General features: G+C 36.2%; 4 protein-coding genes across 7 annotated transcripts in view; all 4 read left to right on the top strand.

Annotated features, from left to right (window-relative positions):
- Positions 1–2,500: 2,500 nt before the first annotated feature.
- On the top strand, positions 2,501–4,496 carry sumo2a (small ubiquitin like modifier 2a). Its single transcript, XM_077719282.1, has 4 exons — positions 2,501–2,632; positions 3,455–3,583; positions 3,867–3,938; positions 4,102–4,496. Exons 1-4 carry the CDS (start codon positions 2,612–2,614, stop codon positions 4,165–4,167), a joined length of 288 nt encoding a protein of 95 aa, XP_077575408.1. The 5' UTR covers positions 2,501–2,611; the 3' UTR covers positions 4,168–4,496.
- An 842-nt stretch (positions 4,497–5,338) lies between these two features.
- On the top strand, positions 5,339–10,257 carry jpt1a (Jupiter microtubule associated homolog 1a). Of its 2 annotated transcripts, XM_077719280.1 has the most exons (5): positions 5,340–5,515; positions 7,018–7,160; positions 7,702–7,796; positions 8,784–8,811; positions 9,174–10,257. In XM_077719280.1, exons 1-5 carry the CDS (start codon positions 5,460–5,462, stop codon positions 9,305–9,307), a joined length of 456 nt encoding a protein of 151 aa, XP_077575406.1. In that variant the 5' UTR covers positions 5,340–5,459; the 3' UTR covers positions 9,308–10,257. The 2 variants fall into 2 exon arrangements, with proteins under 2 accessions (XP_077575407.1, XP_077575406.1); XM_077719281.1 differs by lacking the exon at positions 8,784–8,811 and having other exon boundaries at positions 5,339–5,515.
- Positions 10,258–10,616: 359 nt separating this feature from the next.
- On the top strand, positions 10,617–19,507 carry LOC144197737 (T-lymphocyte activation antigen CD86). 2 transcript variants are annotated; one of them, XM_077718313.1, is made up of 8 exons: positions 10,617–10,760; positions 14,718–14,797; positions 15,304–15,633; positions 15,795–16,103; positions 17,023–17,148; positions 17,850–17,894; positions 17,978–18,031; positions 18,105–19,507. In XM_077718313.1, the coding sequence occupies exons 2-7, from the start codon at positions 14,722–14,724 to the stop codon at positions 18,028–18,030; spliced, it is 939 nt and encodes a 312-aa protein (XP_077574439.1). In that variant the 5' UTR covers positions 10,617–10,760; positions 14,718–14,721; the 3' UTR covers position 18,031; positions 18,105–19,507. The 2 variants fall into 2 exon arrangements, with proteins under 2 accessions (XP_077574439.1, XP_077574441.1); XM_077718315.1 differs by lacking the exon at positions 10,617–10,760 and adding an exon at positions 14,570–14,644.
- Positions 19,508–19,625: 118 nt separating this feature from the next.
- The window catches only part of septin9b (septin 9b), a 48,067-nt gene continuing 46,069 nt past the window's right edge, over positions 19,626–21,623 (top strand). Inside the window, exons 1-3 of one of the 2 annotated variants that reach the window (XM_077718305.1) lie at positions 19,626–19,732; positions 20,226–20,336; positions 20,719–20,901. In XM_077718305.1, the coding sequence (XP_077574431.1) occupies positions 20,880–20,901 (22 nt within the window). In that variant the 5' untranslated portion in view covers positions 19,626–19,732; positions 20,226–20,336; positions 20,719–20,879. The remainder of the gene's footprint in view (positions 19,733–20,225; positions 20,337–20,718; positions 20,902–21,623) is intronic. The other variant, XM_077718306.1, reaches the window with a different exon arrangement.

Genomic DNA, 21,623 nt, shown 5'->3' with positions numbered 1-21,623 from the left:
AACAAAAACATGCACCCACGGAAGCCCTTGATGGAATAGTTTCCCCACCACCGATCTAATATGTCAACCTTGAGCATGTTTATATCCAACTGTGTTCAGTTCATGTGTATGTGTGTGCGCATCTTGTCAGGAAATGGTTCGGTTGAGGTACGAGCTGACATTCACTCTTGATAAGCAGCCCTACACCGACGTCGGAGAAGTGAACCTGTTTCCAGGGAAATGCTGTGGCATAAGAGGCTGTGTGACATTCTTGATTTCTTGAAGAACAATATTACAGGTATATCTGGGTAGGTTATTAGAAAGAAATGCTTTGAGGGTGCTTTGACACCAAATAATATGGCCTATGAAATCGATGATAAAAATAAATGTGAAGATTGATGTAGGTGTTGGTAAATATAGGATCAGAATGCTCATTATGATAGAGGAGATGTGCAATATGTTAACATTTGTGGAGCTATTTATTTGCAATTTGGGCATTTTTGCGTGTGCGCTGTTTAATATGTTCTTAACTTAAACTCAGTCATGTCCGTCATGTGTCAGTCAAAGTTAACACTAAAGTTGTAAATGAAGAGTGCCAAGGTATTTTGAAAAAGCCATTTTTAGAAAGCCTCTCGTTTCACTGCTTGCCTATAAGGAAAAAGGAGTTCAAACTTTGGAGATATAGTATTGATTCCTAAAGGGCTGTGGGAAAAAATAAAAACAAGTTGTACTTTTTTCAATTGGTAAAAAAAATATCCATTGAATCTTAGCTGGCAACATGACTTTTTGGTTGTTTTAGTAATAGTAAGACTTCATCGATACAGAGATTTTGTAGCAATTGGTAAGTTAAACATGTATCTTGTGGCTTCAATTGGAATTCTAGTATAGTGCAATATCCACCAACGGATCATACCACGGCAAGTAAGGCTTTGTTATGTGCAATTAAGGCTGCAACAGTGAATCTTTTTTTTTTTTTACAAACCTGGGAGTTTTAGAAGGTGTTGTGTATTCTCATTTTTTCCTGCCGTAAGGGACTTTATAGATTTTTTTTCTCCCTGCATCCTACTATTTCTTGTAATCATAAAAGTATCTGTTGGAAGTGTGAAAAACATCAAACTTCCCACACAGAGTAGTCAAAGGCAGACATAACACCGCATATCTTATTTGAATGCCCTTTGAACGTATGTTCACTGTTCAAGAACAAGTACTGTACACATCAATACACGTTATCAACGTTAACAACTTATCATGACGGCATGTCACAAAAGTTTCAGAACTATAAATTGACTTCAAACGCCAGTCTCAGTTGCATTCCGTTTGTGGCATCTGTGCTTCTGTGATATGGTACTAAGATTGGCGTATTTTCCGGACTATAAGTTGTACTTGTCCTAGAGACTAATACTCAAGTGTAACTTATTTATAATGTTTCTCCTCTCTAAACACTGAAAGCCTTTTATAATGTTGTCTTCATGAGGCTATAGTAGTTATAAAAAATATAACGTTACATTATCAGGTATTTAGCTTGTTGATCTCCAATTTACTATTTTTACTTTTAAGTATGTTTGTTCTTAGCTTCTGATGAAAGAAAAAATACCCTCCCTAGAATATGATTTATACTCCAGTGCAACTCATATCTATACGTTTTCCCTCTTCGTTGTGCATCATTTGGTTGGTGCGACTTATACTCGGGTGCAACTTTATTTCAAAATTAGCATTCACAATGTCCACCGGTGTGGCAAACCACACAGCAGTCACTATAGTAAATAAGTGCTCTAAAATGATGTTGACTTTCAGTGAAGTCAAAATCAATAATCTTTTTCTTGTTTCCCTCTTCGTTGTGCATCATTTGGTTGGTGCGACTTATACTCGGGTGCAACTTTATTTCAAAATTAGCATTCACAATGTCCACCGGTGTGGCAAACCACACAGCAGTCACTATAGCAAATAAGTGCTCTAAAATGATGTTGACTTTCAGTGAAGTCAAAATCAATAATCTTTTTCTTGTCTTGTGAAAAAGCAAAACAATTAAATTGACTCTGGAGCTGAATTTTAAGTTTGCCAGGCTAATGATGATCAATACAATGTTCTGGGATTTGCAAGAGTCCTCTCTCTATTGATTCTTAGAAATACATTTGTATAGTACTGCATTGACTTTTGTTGCGCATACTATTCATTTTTATGGTTCATGAATGGGTGACTATGTTTCTAACGTCAGGACAGAGTCCTTTGGTGAAGGTCACCATGCATATGAATAAACCTTTTTCTTTATTATATAATAGAATCATCCGTTAGAATGATGATAAAAACCCTTTTCCAGCCAAAAGAATCTCATAATGCACTTGTTGAATGTTTTGACATATGCATTTTGTGAATGTGCTCCATTTTGAGGCATTATCTCGACTTTTTATCAAGGTATATTCACACCTACCCTATTTGGTCTTTATCAAGGCTTAAAAGTCTTTGGTGCGCACCTTTTGTGTTGGTGCGAATACAGACCAGCGAACTCAGTCAATTTTCGCCTTTCTCTTTTGCCGTTAGAGGGCGCCAATGTTCCGTAACGTGCCTGCTTCTTACGGCGCCACACAGCGAGGAAGAAAAGGTACACAACGGCACGCAAGACAACGCAGCAAACATGGCAGACGAGAAGCCGAAGGTGATATTTACGCCTTTTTATGTCCAATCCACCGTCGATCGGTGTATATTTGCGCCAGAAAAATGAGTCCAAACAATATTATTGCAGCTGAGTGAAATAATTGAATCAAGGAAACAGCTACGGGCTTGGGTGCTGTCGCACAATCGTGCTAACTATAGTTAGCATAGCAGCTAGCTTTGCTAATGTGTTTGAAACAGAGTTGGTAATAATTCAAGGTGGATGTTTGGTTTAAACTTTGACTTGTACACTTCGTATGCCTTGGTGTAGTTTTAAGATGGCGATGGGATCCTTCCCATTATGCTATTTTGCTAAGTAGAAGTTGCAAAGTAATTTGAAAATCGTAATACCTGGTTATGTACAATTGAAAAGCTTGATTAATTTACTTTAATGCACTATCAAACACAGATCATCTTATAAATGCCCTTTTACATTGCTAAGTATTTTTATAGTTGTTTTTTACAAAGGGAGTTATATGGAAAACTAAAGAATTGGCTCATCTCTTAGCATTTAGTAAAAAGTAAAATTTGGCCACAGTTGGTGAGCTCATTTTTTTACAAAAAAATGTTCCAAACTGTTTTTTAAGCCACACCAAAAACACTGCACACCATTAGTACCAGTATGTTGTGCAACACCGGTGAGTGTTAAGATAAAAATGATAAATGCAGTGAAAAACTGAAAGTGAAGCTTCTGTCGTCCGTCACTTTAAACACAAAATTACAAGTAGCTATTTGTGCCATGCACATGGCCCACACGGCTCCCATCGGTAAACCCACAAGGTTTTGAGTAGCTGATTGACTGTCTTTTGAATTTTTTGTCTGCTAGGAGGGAGTGAAGACGGAGAGTGAGCATATCAACTTGAAGGTGGCAGGCCAGGATGGTTCTGTGGTGCAGTTCAAGATTAAGAGGCAGACTCAACTCAGCAAACTGATGAAGGCCTATTGTGAACGTCAGGTGAGAATCCCCTGTCGTACGTGACTTGTGATATGTGTTTTGTATCAAGTTTTCAGATCAGGGTGTTTTTTTGTTTGCATGAAAATGACTGAGTACTATTCAACTTGATATTTTTGGTTTGTCTATTTGAATTATCATTTTTACAACAACAAAAAAGCTTTTTCTTTACCCATGAATAAAATAATGTGGTTATTATGATTTTATAGATGTAATCGTGTTAAATTAAGTGTGGTAACAAATTCAACATGAGTATACGACTACATCATTCCCATCTTTTTCACAGGGATTAGCATTACGGCAGATACGATTTCGGTTTGATGGCCAGCCGATTAACGAAGGTGACACGCCCTCGCAGGTAAAACATACATACACTACACAGAAAACAAGAGAGTATCCTTTCTCTCATTTAAAAAGAGCAAGGGTAGACTGTAGAAAATGCATAGATGAACATTTGCTGTCCAATCTTATTTTGATTGTGGGTCTTTACCAATCATCTGAAGTCTGACTATAATTTTCAGCTGGAAATGGAGGATGAAGACACAATTGACGTGTTTCAGCAGCAGACTGGTGGATGCGCTCCTTAAAGACTATTTCCTGTGAGCTTCTCTACCTCCCCTCTCAAGCGTCTTCATCCTATCCCACAATGCTTTATGCATATGCTACCAGCCAGAGAAACGTGTCATGTGGCAAGTAAACAGCATAATAGGTTTTGTAGCTCCTTACAGTCACTCATGTTAACTTCTATCTGTTCTGAGAAGTTGGAGGGGATTAATTGGTCACTCTGTTTTTATACTTCTATCGGTGGGGGTTTCACGTGGAGTTTTTTGGTATTCAATAAGCAACCCTGCATTTGAAATTCTCTCTGTTATGAAAATGCGTAATTGGAATAAATTGACCCTGTGTTTTTTTTCTTTTTGGTCTACCTTTTATTTTTAAAGCTGTTTTTCCCCCAACTTTTACTACTGTCGTGCAATGTTTTCCAAACAAAGTCTATATAATCACGATGGTAGTACGTTGCGTGCATGCAATGCAGACTTAAAGTTGTTGAAATGGCACCATCACAAAAAGCCTGACATGCGAGGCCGCTTGGCCCAATTGGCACACACCGTGCATCAGGAATTTATACATACAAAGATAGGTAAACACTTACGTAATATACATATATATTATGGGAAATTTGATTTCTATAATCTCTTTGAAAAAGTTAAACTTTTATTGATTGTCTGTGCCATTGCATTTATTATCTATTTTAATGGCTTAATATTTTTTCATTTTTCATAAACATTTGCGTGCATACTTTATACAAAGTATTTAGGGGTAGTTTATTGTGGACTAGATTGTGTACCCAAAGTACCTGAAAAAATATTTTAAATTGCAACTTGTAGGCCCAAAATCTATGTTTAGATTTTTTAAATATATAAATTAATGTTATTCACTGTCTATGCTTATGTATGAATGTCTGATGTGAGTCATTTCGGGAAAGCGTTGTTGCTTGTCGCCCATGTTGCGTCGGGCCATTTTAACAAGATTGCAGTCTAACCATGCCTCTATCCATTGAGACCGGAAAAAATCTAAATTATTACACGAAACTTAGTGACGTTCATGCATTTTTAAAACCTAAAATTGTCGTAAATTCGATTGAATTAGGCGAGTTAATATTTTTCAGTTCCCCCTTCCGCAACGTTAGATTCTGCCATTCTACTTTCTGATGCAAGATGGCAACTATTTTATCTCGCCGACTCAGTCTTTCAGCATCTAGACTTGTTTGTGACATCTGATTCTGAGCATCACCGATTTGGACGGACAAAGATGAGGCGGTGAAGTGCTACACACGTATAATTTTATATAGTGTCCTGTTTTTACGACCATTGTGAAAATGACGACAACAACGACATATCAAGGGATGGAGCCCAATGCCAAAAACAGCTCCAGGTAAAAATACAATAATAATGATAACGTCGTGTTTCCATCATTACAGCCACGCCGTCGACCAACCGGACAAGCAACCTGTAAAAAATCGTCGTATTGTCCCGAACCTTCATCAGTTCTTTGTTCTGGATTGTGGAAATTATATAAAAATGTATTCCCGTTTTAAAACACCATTAAACGATCCATAAATTACCTAGCATCGTAGCACATGTTCCTTTGTACACCTGCCAACTAGCTGGCTCGTGATGAAATAAAATTATATTTAGGAAAATCTCTAACGCGATCGACCGGTTTACTGTTGTCATCCGTTTTCATGAAAAGTGAAACAAACATTAAATGAAAATGTTGGCTTAAGTGCGTAGGATGTGTTCCATAGGGTGGGGCCACCCTTGTGGCTACCCCATCAATCAAAATGCAACAAAGAGGTCCTTCCAGTTTGGACAAAATAATTTACCAATACATTATTAGTATTAATTTAATTTTCTATAACATTTTATTAATATATGTGGTGAAATTCCAAACAAAAAGAAGATTTGGACTAACCCAATTTGGTGGCGTGAGTGGTTAGTGCGTCAGCCTCACAGCTCTGTGGTCCTGGATTCAAATCCAGGTCATGTCCACCTGTGTGGAGTTTGCATGTTCTCCCTGGGCCTGCGTGGGTTTCCTACGGGTACTCCGGTTTGCTCCCACCTTCCAAAAACATGCATGGTAGGCTCATTGAACACTAAATTGCCCCTAGGTATGGGTGTGAATGTGCATGCTTGTCTGTATCCCTGTGCCCTGCGATCAAATGGCTACCGATTCAGTGAATCCCCTGCCTCTGGCCTGGAGTCAGCTGGGATAGGCTCCAGCACCCCCTGTCACCCTCATGTGGATAAAGCGGTTCAGAAAATGATATGATATATGAGTTACTAAAATATTAGAACAGACTTATCATTCCACAAGGTGGAAGTGTTTGCCTTAGTAGACTTTTCTCTCGCTGAAGCTAATGATAATAACTAACATAAGTACACGTGTATGCATATTTAAACATCATAATTTATGTAACATAAAAGCAGCATGTCAGCCTGCAATAACAATATTTGATGCTAGTGTATCGATACAGTATCATTACAGATGAATAATTTACATTGATGTTTGATTCGTACTAGATGATACTGTAGGATCTACAATTAACCAAGTCCAAGGGGAGGCACTTTGAATTTGAAAGAGGATGCACTGTTTTTAAAACAGCCATAAGCTGGATAAGGGGGAAAAAACTGCCGGCAGCTTCCGGCTCCGTGGAGCAGACGCGGTGACATCATTAACACGCGGATAGCTATCTCACCTTTGAGAATTTATACATAACAATTTATGCAAGAATTTCTACAGATCACTAAGAGTAATAGCTGCTGGAGGAGTGCGACGTAGTAATAGTGGACCTCTCAGATGATAATTTGTTACAAAACATTATCTGCCATCCAGTTGACCTATGACTGACTATACTTGGATTTTTTTGTTCTCAGGGTTCTACGTCCTCCCGGCGGTGCATCCAACATCTCATTTGGCACCGGGGATGACAAACCTCCCACCCGCAAAGACAAAATGGCCTCCAGCGTTTTCGCCGAGCCGGACGACCCCTACGCTAACAGGAGGAACAACCCACCGGGTATGGGACTTGTGTTTTCCACTTGTATGGATGAGTGCTCATAATTGTGTCAGGTCATAATAAGGCTGCAACAAGTCATTCATTCAACTTTCTGTACCATATACATGTGCCATGTATTCGATTACTCAAATGAAATCAAAAGCCTTTGTTGTCATCATATATTGCATCGTATAACAAAATTGGTGGTGCTACTCCACAAAGTGTGTTTTCCCAGTAAAAAAAAAAACAACATAAATAAGTAATATAATTAATTGCTGTAATTAGTCGATCAGGTAAAATTATTGTTAGCTCTAGTAAATAATTGCCTCAAGATAAACACTCAAACCAAACAATTTTATCACATTTTTGTTCCTTCAGATAAATATGATCACACCATGATTATCGCTGCTTAACAGCCTCGTGTGAATAACAGGAGTGGGAGATCTATGATGAAAAATGTTTCCTTCAAGCTCTTTGTGCCTGTGCCGAGGGTGTTAATTTTGTCCAACTGTTTCCTTCTAATTTATTACATCAACATTTATTTGTATTTATTTATTCTCAGGTGGGAAGCCGACAGGTGTTCTGTGTGGCGAGTCGTCAGCCCCCCTTAGGAGAGGAGCCACTAACGCAGCCAACTCAGCAGACGACCCCTCGATGGTAAATATCAGAAGTCCAGTCATGAGTTACGGGAAAGGGCAAACTATGGACTGAGAATTTCCAGAAAAATTCAGTTTTGTTTTGTTTTTATTTCAAATTGATAAACAAGATTCTATCTGTATAGATTATACTTGATCAAAACCTTATCTTAAACTTGTAGCTCTATCTTTCATTACAAAAGTAGTTCTCTTATTATATTCACTAGTATAGGGTTACAAGTTGTACTGATTTCTCATTGAAAGTTAAAGGAAGGCAAACTAAAAACAGGAAGCGACAAGGTCTGGATTGTGCTCCACTCAGCCTTCTTGTGTTTACATTATGGTTCCTTCCCTATTGCAAGACAAAGCAGGGCCCGACATCAAGCCTTTTTAGCACGACAAGTTGTTGTAGTGAAAAAGAGATGTAATACGATAGTACAATTACATCTAAATATTTATGTGTAGTTGTTTTGTTCCATCATCAAATGCTGAGTTTGCTTCCTGCTGAATTTGGTAATTACTGCCACACTGGCGAAAGTAATGAGGAAACGCCTAGTTAGTTATCCCATGACATAATCATCCATTCAATGAGAGAATAACAACTTCCTCTTCTCTTCAGCATTCTTTTGGATTTGCAATCTTTGGTTTCTTTACTGATCATGAACTACACAGATCAAGTGGAGTGGTTACAATTACGCAAATATAAAACGTATTAGCATCGACATAGTACTTTGTGTAGCATAAGACTTTCCTCGCATATTAGCCGCCTTTTTTTCTTGAATTTTAGTCATAGACGTCAAAATACAATATAATTACAAATAATTGAAGCTGTTTAAATATACCATGTGATTCAGTTTCAATTGAGCAAGTTTTTTTCTCAATTTTCAGCCCATGAAGCATTTGTGCTACCGTAATTGATGAGGAACAAGCTAATATTAGCGTTGTGACTATTAATAATTCAAATATTTCCAGTCTATGTTGTCATAACAGAATATTCTTCTTTTTTTAGGATGGTGACACGCCCATATATGACAATGGTGAGTATATTTCACCCCTTACTTCATCATAAACTGGAATTGCGTTTCGTATGAACGTTGTCATATTTTTGCAGTATTAAAATAGAACACAATAGACTGAAGTAGACTAGCCATAATATGTAATATATAATATATACATACATATATTCAATAAGTACCTCTTGTGTGTTAGTTAAAGCACATAACGTACATTATATTTCTCTTGGTGAAAACATTTCTCTTCAAGAAATTACAAGCAAATCTTTCCAAATAACTTGTACTAGCGTAAGCGGAACCTAGAATGTAGAGAAGTTATTGCTTAAGATAGTGAAAGTTCTCTAACACATGGACACGTTGTTAACACATCACATGTGTGTGTTCAGGCAGTGACCCCGTTGAACTTGCAACAGCTCCCCAGCGTCAAGATGACCCCCCTCCTGCTGAAGATCCGTCAGTAGGACCATCCTCCGGACGCAGAAATCCCCCGGGAGGAAAGTCTAGCCTCATCTTGGGCTAAATGAATGCCAAGAAGAACAAGCCCTTTCTGCCCTCAACCATTCTTCCGCGTGTCTGGTTACCTCCACGCGACCTGATTCTGGACCTTTCCTTGTTGTCTCCCTCGTGCCAATCATCCTCCATCTCTCAAGTGCATTGTTTTGATACCTTCTTGTCAGAACCATTTTCTACTCTTATTCATTTTGACAGAAGCACTTTATGTCTTTCAAAGTCAGCCCTTTGGCCCTCATCTGAACAGAAAGGCTGCCAGGATCTCATTCTCACTATCCATGTATGCTAAAACTCCCCGAATCTTTTTACAGCGACACAGCAGACTGCCGGCGATAACACAAACAGCACCCGAAAGCTGTCAATTATGAATTTTATTTTGGTCTAAAGACTATCCTGCATGCACGTTTGGTCCAGAATTTCAATCACTATTGATTTGAAACTCTTGTTACTGTTGTAACTGTGGTTATTGTGACTGCATGGAAATTTGAACCTTTTTACTGCTTATGATATTTAAAAAAAATAACTACAATCATTAGCACTATAAAACCATTTTTTTTAATTGCTGTGGTTTACCCATCAATGTTTTATCACTAAAACTCACTGAAGAAAGTGTGCCTCTTTTGTGTTTCAAACTCAAGTCAAGGTTGGATTGTCTGGTCGCATGTAAAGCGGCATATTATAAACCTGTTGTACGTTTGACAAGTGACCTTACAACAAAGCTCAACCAGTGTTTATTCTCTAGATGTAAAAGTTATTATCTTGAAGCTTTTATGGACTAAAGAAAGTCCAAACAGCCTTTTTTGCTTCATATTCTACTATCATTTCCTGTTGCCTCCTGTACTTTTTATTTTATTGATTTATTTATTGTCTTCATGCTGGTTGTTTTAAAGTCACTTGCAGAATTGGATTGAAGAAATGCCACAAGTTGGAAACCGACATTAAAGATCAATTTTGACCACAGATGCTAGTCTTTAATCTATTTACTCATCTCAACCCACAACACACACCAAAAGGGATACAATGTTAGACAATGGCATTATTGGGGGCCTTTAGTATTATGCCGGTTCTCAATTCTTTCATGATTAGTAGGTCTCATGCACTGATTGAAAAATTAACAATTTACTTAAGTGCAAATATATTTTCTAATTTACTCAATGAAGTAACAGTATAAAAACAAATGCATGTGCTTTGTAAAATACGTAAAAATTCTACAAAAATATTATTTTCCACATTGTTTTTCGTGGAAGGAATATTTTTGATGACTTCTAGTAAAGTACTCATGCCGTCACGACGCGCCTCCCATCCGTGTTTTTTTTTCATTCTGAAAGTGAAAGTAAGAAGGGGTCATTTGGCCAATGATTTCAAAAAGACAAGCAAACTGCTACATGGCAGACACGCACGCACACTGCCTTTCACTTTTAGTCTTCCCACTTAGGCTCTGGCTGTGAGGATTTGCAGTATAGGTGAGTCGACATATTTATTTGAAGTGCATTTGAAAGTTTTTACTCATTTAAGTCGTGTCATGTGTTTGCATTGCAGTGACGTGCTATTTCTAGTCAGCTGTCACTCTGCCTTCAAAACTGCGGTCATATTTAGTCCAGCAATTTTTAGTGTGGCATTTACTCCACACTTTGAAATGACAAATGATCATTAAAAGAGGGTGCTTTTCAACATTTTAAGTGCAGGGACGTTTTAGGGAAAAGTGGAATCTCCCAGGATCAAATCATAGTCATAAAGATTAACATTTTGTGCACACTTAACATGTAAATTACTGTCATGTTAGGGCTTGTATCGAGTAGCCCATTTAATAATTTAATAGTTTCTTCGAAATTGTCCATGCATGTGTTCCCTTTTTCTCTCTTCTTATAGTCTGGCTTCCTCCCACATTCCACAAATATTCTGTTTAAACATTTACAAGACAGAGTTGGTGAACTTATGGTCAGAGTGAGAAGCTTATTCATACGAGCAAATTAGTAGTGTGGCCAATTAACAGACTATTATTCTAAAAAGTGAAAAGTGAGTTTAGTTCCTAGTAAAAATTAAAAAAAAAAAACATACGAGATAAGCAAAACTGTTTTGCATCTGACAGGAAAGCAGCCTGGATTTTAATCACAGGTTTACTCATGAATATTGCAGAGATTTTACAACACCGGAAAGATGTTTTCCTTCTAAACAGCAAATCTTTTTGCTCAGATGGCATAAAACTAACACAGGTGGGTGAAACCCTGAATCGGTGGCCAGCCAATCACAGAGCACTAAGAGATGGAGACCCATTCGCGCTCACAACTAGGAACAATTTAGAGTGTTCAACCAGCCTACGTACCATGCATGTTTTTGGGATGTGGGAGAGAACTGGAGTACCCGGAGAAAACCCATGCAAGCCCGGGGAGAACAGGGCAGAGTAATGTTTGGAAAATTATTCTGTAGATGCCAATGTTCCAACTGTAAAACAGTGCAGGCACACATTTTGGCATAAATAGGTCACTCTGCTGGATTGTTTATTAGTGCTTACAGGCTGTAAAGTGAGTGAGGCATTAAGTGCAAAAATAGCTTAGCTTCTCTTTAGCTTTTCCTCTCCATGTTTCTAGTTTGCAAGATGCCTTCCTCCTTTCATTTCATCTTTAGAAAGCACATGCATGCATAAAAAAATATATGATACGTACTCTGGTGGCTCAACAATCTCAAAGCTGACCGTTTTCTTGTAATCATAGTACAAACAAACCTAGTTTTCTGAAAACAACTAATCAAACAAATGTCATTCAAATGAACCATATCAGTTATTAGAATCTGTTTGGTAAATTTACTAATGTGTTGCAAGACTTTCGTTTAAATTGTGGGATTGCAATCCATTGGAGATCCTTGTTAATCATTCCACTTGGAAACATCCAATTCTTGCCAATTTATTTTTGGTTTAAAATGTTTTTTGAATACACAGTATATTATTACTTCATCTCATGGGAAATGGTGGGAATTTTACATGTTCCCTTTTTAAGCCTCAAGAGGCCTCACAGCTGTGAGCTGTGTTCTCTGGAAACCATGACTGACTCCCTCTTCCTGCTCTGACTTTACTTGTTGTGAGCACATGGGGAAACAGACCTCGAGGAATGAATGCGTTGGCCAGAATGAGCCATTTTAATGAACAAGGACAGCGGAGGATATTTTTGTGTCTCATTGATTAACCTTTTAGACTATCACTGTTTTGCATTTGCTATTTGAGATTTAAAGTCTTATACTAAAGCATTGCCAGCATTAGTAGCGTATTTTCCCTCACTATAAATCACCCTTTTTTTTCCTAGTTTGGCTGGGCTTGCGACTAATACGCAAATGTGACCTATGAATGACCCATGTTTGTTTTTCCTTTCTCACCACGATGACCTGTTGTGTTGTTGTTGTTGTTGTTTTTAAATAGTATTCTGAAAAACTTAACAGATGCCCATTTAGCCCATTTTCCTCCATTTTACTATTTTTATTTTAACGTGTTTGTTTTTAGTTTCTGATAAAATAAAAAAAAGTGCGACTTATACTGCAGTGCAACTCATAGTCCAAACAATATGATAGTTAGAATGATTTATTTTGCTGATTTAGTATTGTTGAATAAAGAAAAGATGAAAAGGAGTAAAATGGTCTTTCTACATTACTGTGGGTTTAATAAATGCTAACTTGTTGATACATTGTTACTTTAGTATATGTTTAATAAACAGGGTTAATCCTTAACAATAAAGTATTTCAAAAACTATACATATGAAAAAGCAATTGTTTTTATTGTATTTGTTTCTTTTTTTTAATAAGGTGCTCAAATGTAGAATTAGGTTTCATTTAAAGCAATTATGCAATTGAACAACAATTCACTAGAGTTTGTTTGTTGCTCAGCCGGTTTCATACGTCTGTATTTGGTACAATTTACTGTAACAACAATTAAAAATGCTAGTTCCTGTAAACAAATTACATTATTGACAATGTTTTATTTATTTATAGATTTATGGAAACCAATGGTTTCCTCGCAATGAGATATAATTTCCAATCCAACAATTATCTTATAGTTTTAGGATCAATTCTAGGATAAAACGGTTGAAGAAGAAAAAAATGCTATTGTGTATAGAAATACAAAGATTGTTTATTTTTTGTCTTATTTTTATCTTTTGTATTTATGTCTTACAAAGCGTTCCCTTCCTCGCCAACTAAAAGAATGTGTCAGTGTAACATTTCTTTAAGTAAATACAGTAACATTATAAAATGCAACATTCTTGTAAACAATGTCTTTATTAAAATAGACACTTGTCAAGTGGAACTTTTGTTCAAACAGTGACACATTATAAACTTTAGAGATGAGATATTTTTACACCACCATTTTGGATTACCACAGTCTTAATGTCTTGTTGTCTGAGTTGGACTTTGTTCATCTGATTGTTGACATAGAAAATGTTATGATACATTTGTGCGATAAACAGTGGCATTATAATTTTAGGCGGTCAGGTGAAAAACAAACGTCAAGAGACAAACAAGCTGATAAAATCAACATACTGCAGGCATTTTCTCATCATGGCTCAACAACAAATAGTCTCATCTAGGAAAACTTTGTACATTGAGAGACATCCTTCCATTTAGTAGATCAGATTTGTGAAAGGGCAAGAAAAAAAGCATCGCTCCTTTGGAAAAATATTTACCAATTTACCGACAAATTGTAGATTATGAATTATTTAAGAGCTTCTTACAAATAGATATCACCTAAATCTCGTTTGCAACAACATTATAGGACTAGTTGTTAGTTTAAATCCTGTAAAAAAAAAATAGAACGGAAAAGATGGATACTCAAGTTGTGATTCTCTATTTAGTAAAAAAATACACATTACTGTTTACCTTATAGAAGACAATAAAGCAGCTGTCCTACAATACATACAGTAAGTGTCAGTTGCTGCATTGCAAACGGCACAAAAAACACTCGTCATTTCTGTAATCGTTCTGTTTGTTATCTTTGGCACGACTTTTAATATACTCTGTACTTTGAAATAACAACTTGCACACGGTAATGCACATGCATCAGAAAACAAAAGTGAAAGCATGATATAGCCTCAGATTGCATAGAAGATCGCAACAGTTGGCAGCAGGGTTGGAAACTTTAGGTGGGAGGGTGGAGAGACTTGTGTGGCTGGCCCCCAGGCACGTGCCTACTCTTCAGGTGAAGTGGGTGTCCCAGTAGGTGAGGGTAGGGTGTGACAAGAATGTATATAATGATGCGATTCCAGTCTGTCTGTCAGTACTCCTCCCCTGAAACCTTTGAAAGTTGGAGAGACCTGAACAATGTTTTTCCTGATTTTCATTATTCCACAACTACACTCAGTATTAAATTGTACGCCTTTATGTGCTCTATTTATATGGCAACAGTGTGAAAAGAAAGTAAGTTCTTCCATTTCCATTTGCAGGTAAATGAGAATGGCTGCAATTGGAATTCTGCTGTGGCTGCTAACAGCAGTCTGCATTTGTGGTCAAAATGCAACCTTTGGTAAGTTGTATAATTCCAGTATATCTGTAATTATCACGTATATTATATTATATTAGTCCTTTTCACACAGATGCAGTGGTACATATTAGTAATATGTCAGACTATATATATATATATATATATATATATATATATATATATATATATATATATATATATATATATATATATATATATATATATATATATATATATATATATATATATATATATATATATATATATATATATATATATATATATATATATATATATATATATATATATATATATATATATATATATATATATATATATATATATATATATATATATATATATATATATATATATATATATATATATATATATATATATATATATATATATATATATATATATATATATATATATATATATATATATATATATATATATATATATATATATATATATATATATATATTGTATTATTTTTTTTAATGTATTATTTATATTTGTATTATTTATTTATTTTCTGTCCATAGCATTCGTGAAGGTGGACTGCAAGGAGAACATAGGCCGATACAATCAACCTTCTATGTTAGACTGCATGGTCAGTCTGACACAGGTGTTGAAGGACCTGACAGTGACCACAGTCGTATGGAAAAAAGATGGCGAGCTCTTGCTGTCTTTTTTTGAAGAAAATGTGAATGCAATGAAGGGCTATTCATTTGCTGTCCCGTCGTGGAACAGCAAGTCCTTGAACGTGTCACTGCTCATCGCCAACACCGCCTTGTCCAACCATGGCATTTACACATGCCTGGTTGTTACTGACAGAGGCTCAGACAACAGCTCAGCCAGACTTAATGTCACAGGTAAAAGTTGACAAATACCGCCCCCCCCCCCCCCAAAAAAAAGAACTCTTGAACTCTTGCAATATTTTATTTTTAGCACGTTTTTTTTTCTCCTATTTATGCCCTGTTAATTCTAAATACAACTACCAGTTGTGTGTGACTTTCCTCAATGTTGCTTTCAGCCAAATACAATAGACCCATCATGGTCTCATCACCAGCCAAGGTCACCCCTAACTCCATAGTCAACCTTACGTGCCGCTCAGAATACGGTTACCCAAAGGGACGACTGGTCTGGCTCGTCAATCAGAACGTGCAGAAAGACATTATTACTGTGGCTGAGGAGATGGAAACTGGATTGTACAGTCTGTCCAGCGAGTTGACTTTGAGGCTTGGGCAGGACCTAACCCAAATCCAATGTGAGGTGCTCACGGCTAGTCACAGCAAAGACGACGAGGTCGATGTGTGGATGCCCGACCCCAGCCGTTTTGAAGGTAAGCCAGTGTCTCGAAACAGAAGAAAATTCCACCATTTATTCATTCATTCATTTTCCGTATCGCTTATCCATCGTGGGCATTTTCCTATTTCTGGGCTTTTTAACATCTCAGTGATTTAAAAACAAGGAGCAGCTTTATTAACAAGGTTGTTAAACTGTTGACCGCGAGAAGACACAAAGCATGGTTATTATCTTCCAAAACTTAACAAAATTGTCTGCATGTTCAAACTAGTCCTCCAAGAACACACAATGTTTTCTGGCGTGTTAAAACAAAATAAAAAGCCTGTTTATGAAGTATTTGCTACCTGCATGGAATATTGATGTAATCTGGCAAGCCAAGAAGATTTTCAAGAGTTACAAGTTCAAGCTTGAAATCTCACAATCTGATCTTGCCAAGCTTCTGAAAGGCGGTTAGTCCGCAACTGTTTCCATTTATTAGCAAAACCGCCTGAATTATTCTGTTTATAATAAATAGTATTATTATTTGACAATAGCAAAGTGACTACAATGCGGGGTTTTCATCGGAATAACTACTATCCTGTTTTGACACAAATTTTGAATAGCTACACCTTCAAAAATGAAATATACTGTACCATTTGTTTTTTAAAGACGGGAGAATTGATTCTAATGGAGCAATGTGTGACCAATCCAACTCTCAGATTGCAAAAATTCATTTAGACCAAATAAATATTCAATTGCACAAGTCTTAATTTGGATCTGACTGCGAATAGCCAAAAGGAATCATTTTTTTTACTACAAATTTATATTGTAGTGAAGGTAGAAAAAATGAATTGTCAATTTTGGAGCATCGTGTGACCAGCTAAACTCCCAAATAAAAAAAAAGAGAAAATGTTTTTTTGATCTAAGCCAATGCATCAGACCCATTAATCTGATATGTATTTTTTCTACCTCTGTAGGTCAGGCAAAAAATCCAGAGAGTGGTTTGGATGTTGCTACCAAAGTAGTAGCCCCAGTGGTGGTCATCGGGTCGCTGGTTGTTGGATTACTGCTTTACCTGGTGTTAAAAAGCAAGTACCGAAACTGTAAGTACACTGTATGAGTCAGTAAATCACAATCTCAAACCCGAGAGATGCCGAATTTGCAGGTTAGCTCACGTGAAGACCAAAGAAAAGTTTCCTTTAACATTTTCCATTCCATTCTAGTTCAAACTTGCTAGATGTTGTCAGTTGTTGTCAGTACAAATTTTAGTGCAGAAGCTCACAATAACCTCAGATTTATGCACTTACATATACTGCTGAAGACAACGATTTACATACAATAAGATTACTCATTACATTGTAGTTAAATCAATTTGGGAAATTCTGGTTGATGAGAATGAGGAGGATGAGGGTGAGGATCAGGAGGAGGATGAGGAGGAGGATGATGAGGATGAGGATGATGATAAGATGTTTGTAGAGGTATTGAAAAGCATAATTGACAGTCAAAATATAAGTTTTGATTCATTCTTTTGTGGCATTTCTAGATGCTCACACCTTGTGTTTTTAATCTACATTACACACCTGTCTGTACTCTGGTTTTCCAAACGAGAAGACATCGTTTAACCAATCTATGGTTTTGCAAGTGTAATTAGTAACAAAAATCATGACCCACATGGGTCTTTGAGGACTGGTTTGATTACTCTTGATCAAGGACATGTTTTGTACCAGTGTTTCGTTGTAGTCCTGTCCAGATTATGTCCCAAATTGTATGTACACTTTTCATAAACATGGCATTTTTGTTTCAGCACGTCCTAGACAGGATAATCAACCTGAAATAGATACAGAACAAGGTAAGACTGCACCACATACAGCTCTTCTCCAATAAAATAATTGTCTTCTTACATATACTAATATGCCTTATATCCTTCAAAAGGTGGTACACTGGATAATCTTTTAGGGACCTCTGAATCCCAAGAAACACTGTGAGGTAAAGTATTGTGTAACTATTTAGGCAACTTTACATTTTTTGTTTTTCATGGTTTTCTTTTTTGCCTTTTCAGACTCTGCATATCACACAAAACTACCAACATGTCAGCGTTCTTTTTCTTTTTGCATCATCTATCAATGACTGCTATTTCCACTTTATAAATTGTATCGTTTTGTCACGATTCTTCAGCTGACCCGTGGACCACATTTCTTGAGTGATAGATAGATGCAGGAAATTGAATCCTAATGAGTATAAGAGAACAAAGGTGCTACATAAGTCATTTGTAATGTTAATTATAATACATTTGAAGAGACTGAAAAGGTTACTGTCAAATGAGAGGAAAAAGAGTGATTGGTCAAAGTCATTGCTTATTTTTAAATTAGTATTCCGATCTTTGATTATGTGCATATTGGAATTGCCCACTGCCAGATGTAGCGATGATCCCCCAAGCAATTATTAAAATTAAAAAAAATAATAATAATTAAATATCGTACATAAAAAGATGTTATCTGGTATGCTCGAGGTTCTGCCACAAACAAACAAAATCGTTAATATATATGATTTAATCTAACTAGAATGTAATTGGAAAATTTCCGCTATTTAAATTGCACACGATGTAAATTCCCTGGCAGATACTTAGAAAATTTGCATGGGTTGTTTAATTAAATGAATAAACATACTCTTAATGCAACTATGATTTGTTTAGAATACTAACACGCTGTGAAGTTGAGAAAGTTTAGAAACTGTTTTGTCATTTGTCTACTGAACTAGTGTGACATTTTTATTTAGCCTTAAGCGAATTGTAGCAGAAACCCTTTGGCAGTTAAGTGAAATAGAAAGCAGAGAGAAAACGTTGTAACAAAATGAGTAATATCGACAATGATTTTGTTGACTTGTATGCCAGTGTGTGAATTTGATTTCACTTTCTATTGTAGCTCTGTCACACCACATGATAGACCAAAAATAAAACCTAATCTGTATGTCTGGTACAAATGTATATATTCAAAAAGATCAAGGATGTCTGGAGATAGATTTTATTTTTGTATGCGGATCATTCTCCCAGCAAAAGTAGCATCATCAGATATGGTCACATGCTGGGAAATCGTGTTGTTTCTTTGCTTTCATTGTTTTCGGGGTGCATTTTCTTTAAGAATTGTAATTCAGGTCTTCTAAATGGAAACTAGTAATGTTAGGGTGAGGTTATCATACTCTACAGGTTATGTGTTTATTATTAGTCTAATCTAAATGATACTGTGTCATTAAGGAAAGGGGCAAGGGTTACAGTACAAACTAGGGTAACATTCTGAAAGGAAAGTTTTACTTTGTATATAGAGGAAATTGTTTTATTTTTAATGTTGTTCAATATGGTAAAAGTTTATTTCTTCATGTGGATTTTTTTGTACAGTTTCAGATGTTTTCTCTGAATTGAGTATGAACATCTCAATGCAAAATTAATAAATGGAAAATTTGTGGCAATTTTTCTTCCTTAATCTCGTAAAAGAAGCATTTTAGTGACCCAATGGTTATTTTTATTTTAAAAAATACCGCATCAGCAGTTTTCTGTAGAGCCAGTAGAGGGCAGTATTTAATACCGAATGGTGATGAAAAACGCATGAGTGAGTATAATAAACTCGTCACATCCTCAATCTCTGCCTTGCAAATGTTTGCACGAGTTGGTCTTTTACAGCTGATAAGAATGCGGTATGTTATTTCTTGTTTTGTCCTGTTATTCATACCATCAAAAGTACAAATAAGCATGTGTTTTTTTTTAAATGACAAGGGGAAAGCAATTATTTGAATGTTGGATGTTCAATTGTATTCAGCTAGACTTGTTTATATACTGTCTCTTTTACGGAAATCGCCTCAAGAGGTCATGTCAAAAATCGTTTTAGACTTGTTGTTCATGTTTAAATTAATACTCATTTATTGGTGTTCGATCTTGGGTGTGATAATGTTAAAAATTTCCGTCTGGTCTTAAAATTAATTTGCATCACTCCACCCAACTATAGAAGCTTGTGGAAGGCATTTCAAGGCATTTTCACAACTTTTAAATGATCTATACAAATTAACGTAATCATCTGCCTTTGAAAAAAGAGGGAACATTGCTTGATTCCTCCTCTGTCATTTAACAATATAACTTTTTTGGCGATCTGAATATGATCGAAAACAATGATCTGTTTAACACTACCCTCAGGTGGCCAAGATGAGGAGTACAACTGGCAATTTTCTCTGTGTGTGCCATTGACGACGAATTACGTCTAATTTAAAATGAGATGTGCTGGGCATCGACAAATCACCGAAATTGGTACTATAATCATGATTATTGACTAGCTACCACTTTAAATTGATTTGATGTTCATTGCCTTCAACATTAAATATAGTAAATTGTGCCAAACATTTACATTTAACTTTTTAAAATATTTGTCATTTCTTTTTATAATGGAAAGAAAACCTTTTAGTCAAGGTCAGTTTTGCTGTAAATGGGTACTATACAGTATAGTACCCATTTACAGCAAAACTGACCTTGACTAAAAGGTTTTCTTTCCATTATAAAAAGAAATATAGTATACAGTATAATACTGTACTCTCACCAAAGTGTCACTGTTTTTCTAAATGAAAACCCTCCTCCAAATGTGTACGTCACGGGGGGATTCCCCACCCACCCCCTTACCCTCTTCCTTTAATAGACGCTGGCTTCCTCGCATCTCAGCATCCTCAGTGCGCAGCCAATCACGCCACGCATCCCGTGTGCCCCATAGTCACCCTGTAATTAGACCATAAGGTGTGTGGAAAGTGGGCACGATCTGTTCATCTGCTTCACGCGTGCAAGCCGACCGACACGGAAATCATGAAGAAAACGCCAAATCCAGGTAAGGTCATTTCAAGTGAAAATGTATTATTTGATTTGGTTTTTGACTTGTGAAATAGCACAGATGTTAGTCTATAGTCAAGCCTAATTTTAGTGTCTCGCTTTTGGGCCACTTTAAGTGCAGTTGAGCATGATGAAAGACCCACGGGTGCACCTCTGGCACCTGGCTTTTAAAGTCAGATGTTCAACTCAGATGTTACAATGACCTTTTTTTTGTTAATGCACGCATCCCTCTAAGCTCTGCTCAAATTGTGCACTCAGGACTTTGTGTTCTGAGTTCTTTATATACAAATATATTAGTTGTGTGTAGAGACTCACAGTGACTAGATACTTTATCACGTATGGAAAATATTTTCAGGTTATCCTAGTATGATAAGAACTAAATTTGTCTACATTATTCCTGTATTGGGGTTCTTACTGTTTTATTTGGTCAATAAAGAAGAGCTATGTATAACAAAAATAATACTAATCATAAGGTACATTGATGAGATACAAGTCACTATAGGTATATCCCCCCCCCCCTCGATTTTAATGCTAAAACATTAAAGAACAAAAATGTGAAAATTCACTCTGAATTAATATATTTTCCTTTTGTCATCAAATTAGGATACTTTCACAATGCAATTTTTCTTTAGAACTTTTTTTTTAATGTTTATGGATGGATTATACTTCATATTATAGTGGAGTTTCCTATTTACTCAGAAATAGATTTTTATGTAGTCA

Source organism: Stigmatopora nigra, chromosome 6 (assembly GCF_051989575.1).
Source record: "Stigmatopora nigra isolate UIUO_SnigA chromosome 6, RoL_Snig_1.1, whole genome shotgun sequence".
Lineage (NCBI taxonomy): Eukaryota > Metazoa > Chordata > Actinopteri > Syngnathiformes > Syngnathidae > Stigmatopora > Stigmatopora nigra.
This window is presented reverse-complemented; position numbering and strand designations above follow the sequence as displayed.

Excerpts from the sequence above, each read along its gene's own strand:
- sumo2a (XM_077719282.1), top strand. The coding sequence starts at position 2,612 with ATGGCAGACGAGAAGCCGAAG. Across the intron at positions 2,633-3,454 it reads TGGCAGACGAGAAGCCGAAG|GAGGGAGTGAAGACGGAGAG; the intron begins GTGATATTTACG and ends TTTGTCTGCTAG. Across the intron at positions 3,584-3,866 it reads AGGCCTATTGTGAACGTCAG|GGATTAGCATTACGGCAGAT; the intron begins GTGAGAATCCCC and ends TCTTTTTCACAG.
- jpt1a (XM_077719280.1), top strand. The coding sequence starts at position 5,460 with ATGACGACAACAACGACATATCAAGGGATGGAGCCCAATGCCAAAAAC. Across the intron at positions 5,516-7,017 it reads AATGCCAAAAACAGCTCCAG|GGTTCTACGTCCTCCCGGCG; the intron begins GTAAAAATACAA and ends TTTTGTTCTCAG. Across the intron at positions 8,812-9,173 it reads CACGCCCATATATGACAATG|GCAGTGACCCCGTTGAACTT; the intron begins GTGAGTATATTT and ends GTGTGTGTTCAG.
- LOC144197737 (XM_077718313.1), top strand. The coding sequence starts at position 14,722 with ATGAGAATGGCTGCAATTGGAATTCTGCTGTGGCTGCTAACAGCAGTC. Across the intron at positions 15,634-15,794 it reads AGCCAGACTTAATGTCACAG|CCAAATACAATAGACCCATC; the intron begins GTAAAAGTTGAC and ends TGTTGCTTTCAG. Across the intron at positions 17,149-17,849 it reads AAAAAGCAAGTACCGAAACT|CACGTCCTAGACAGGATAAT; the intron begins GTAAGTACACTG and ends TTTTTGTTTCAG.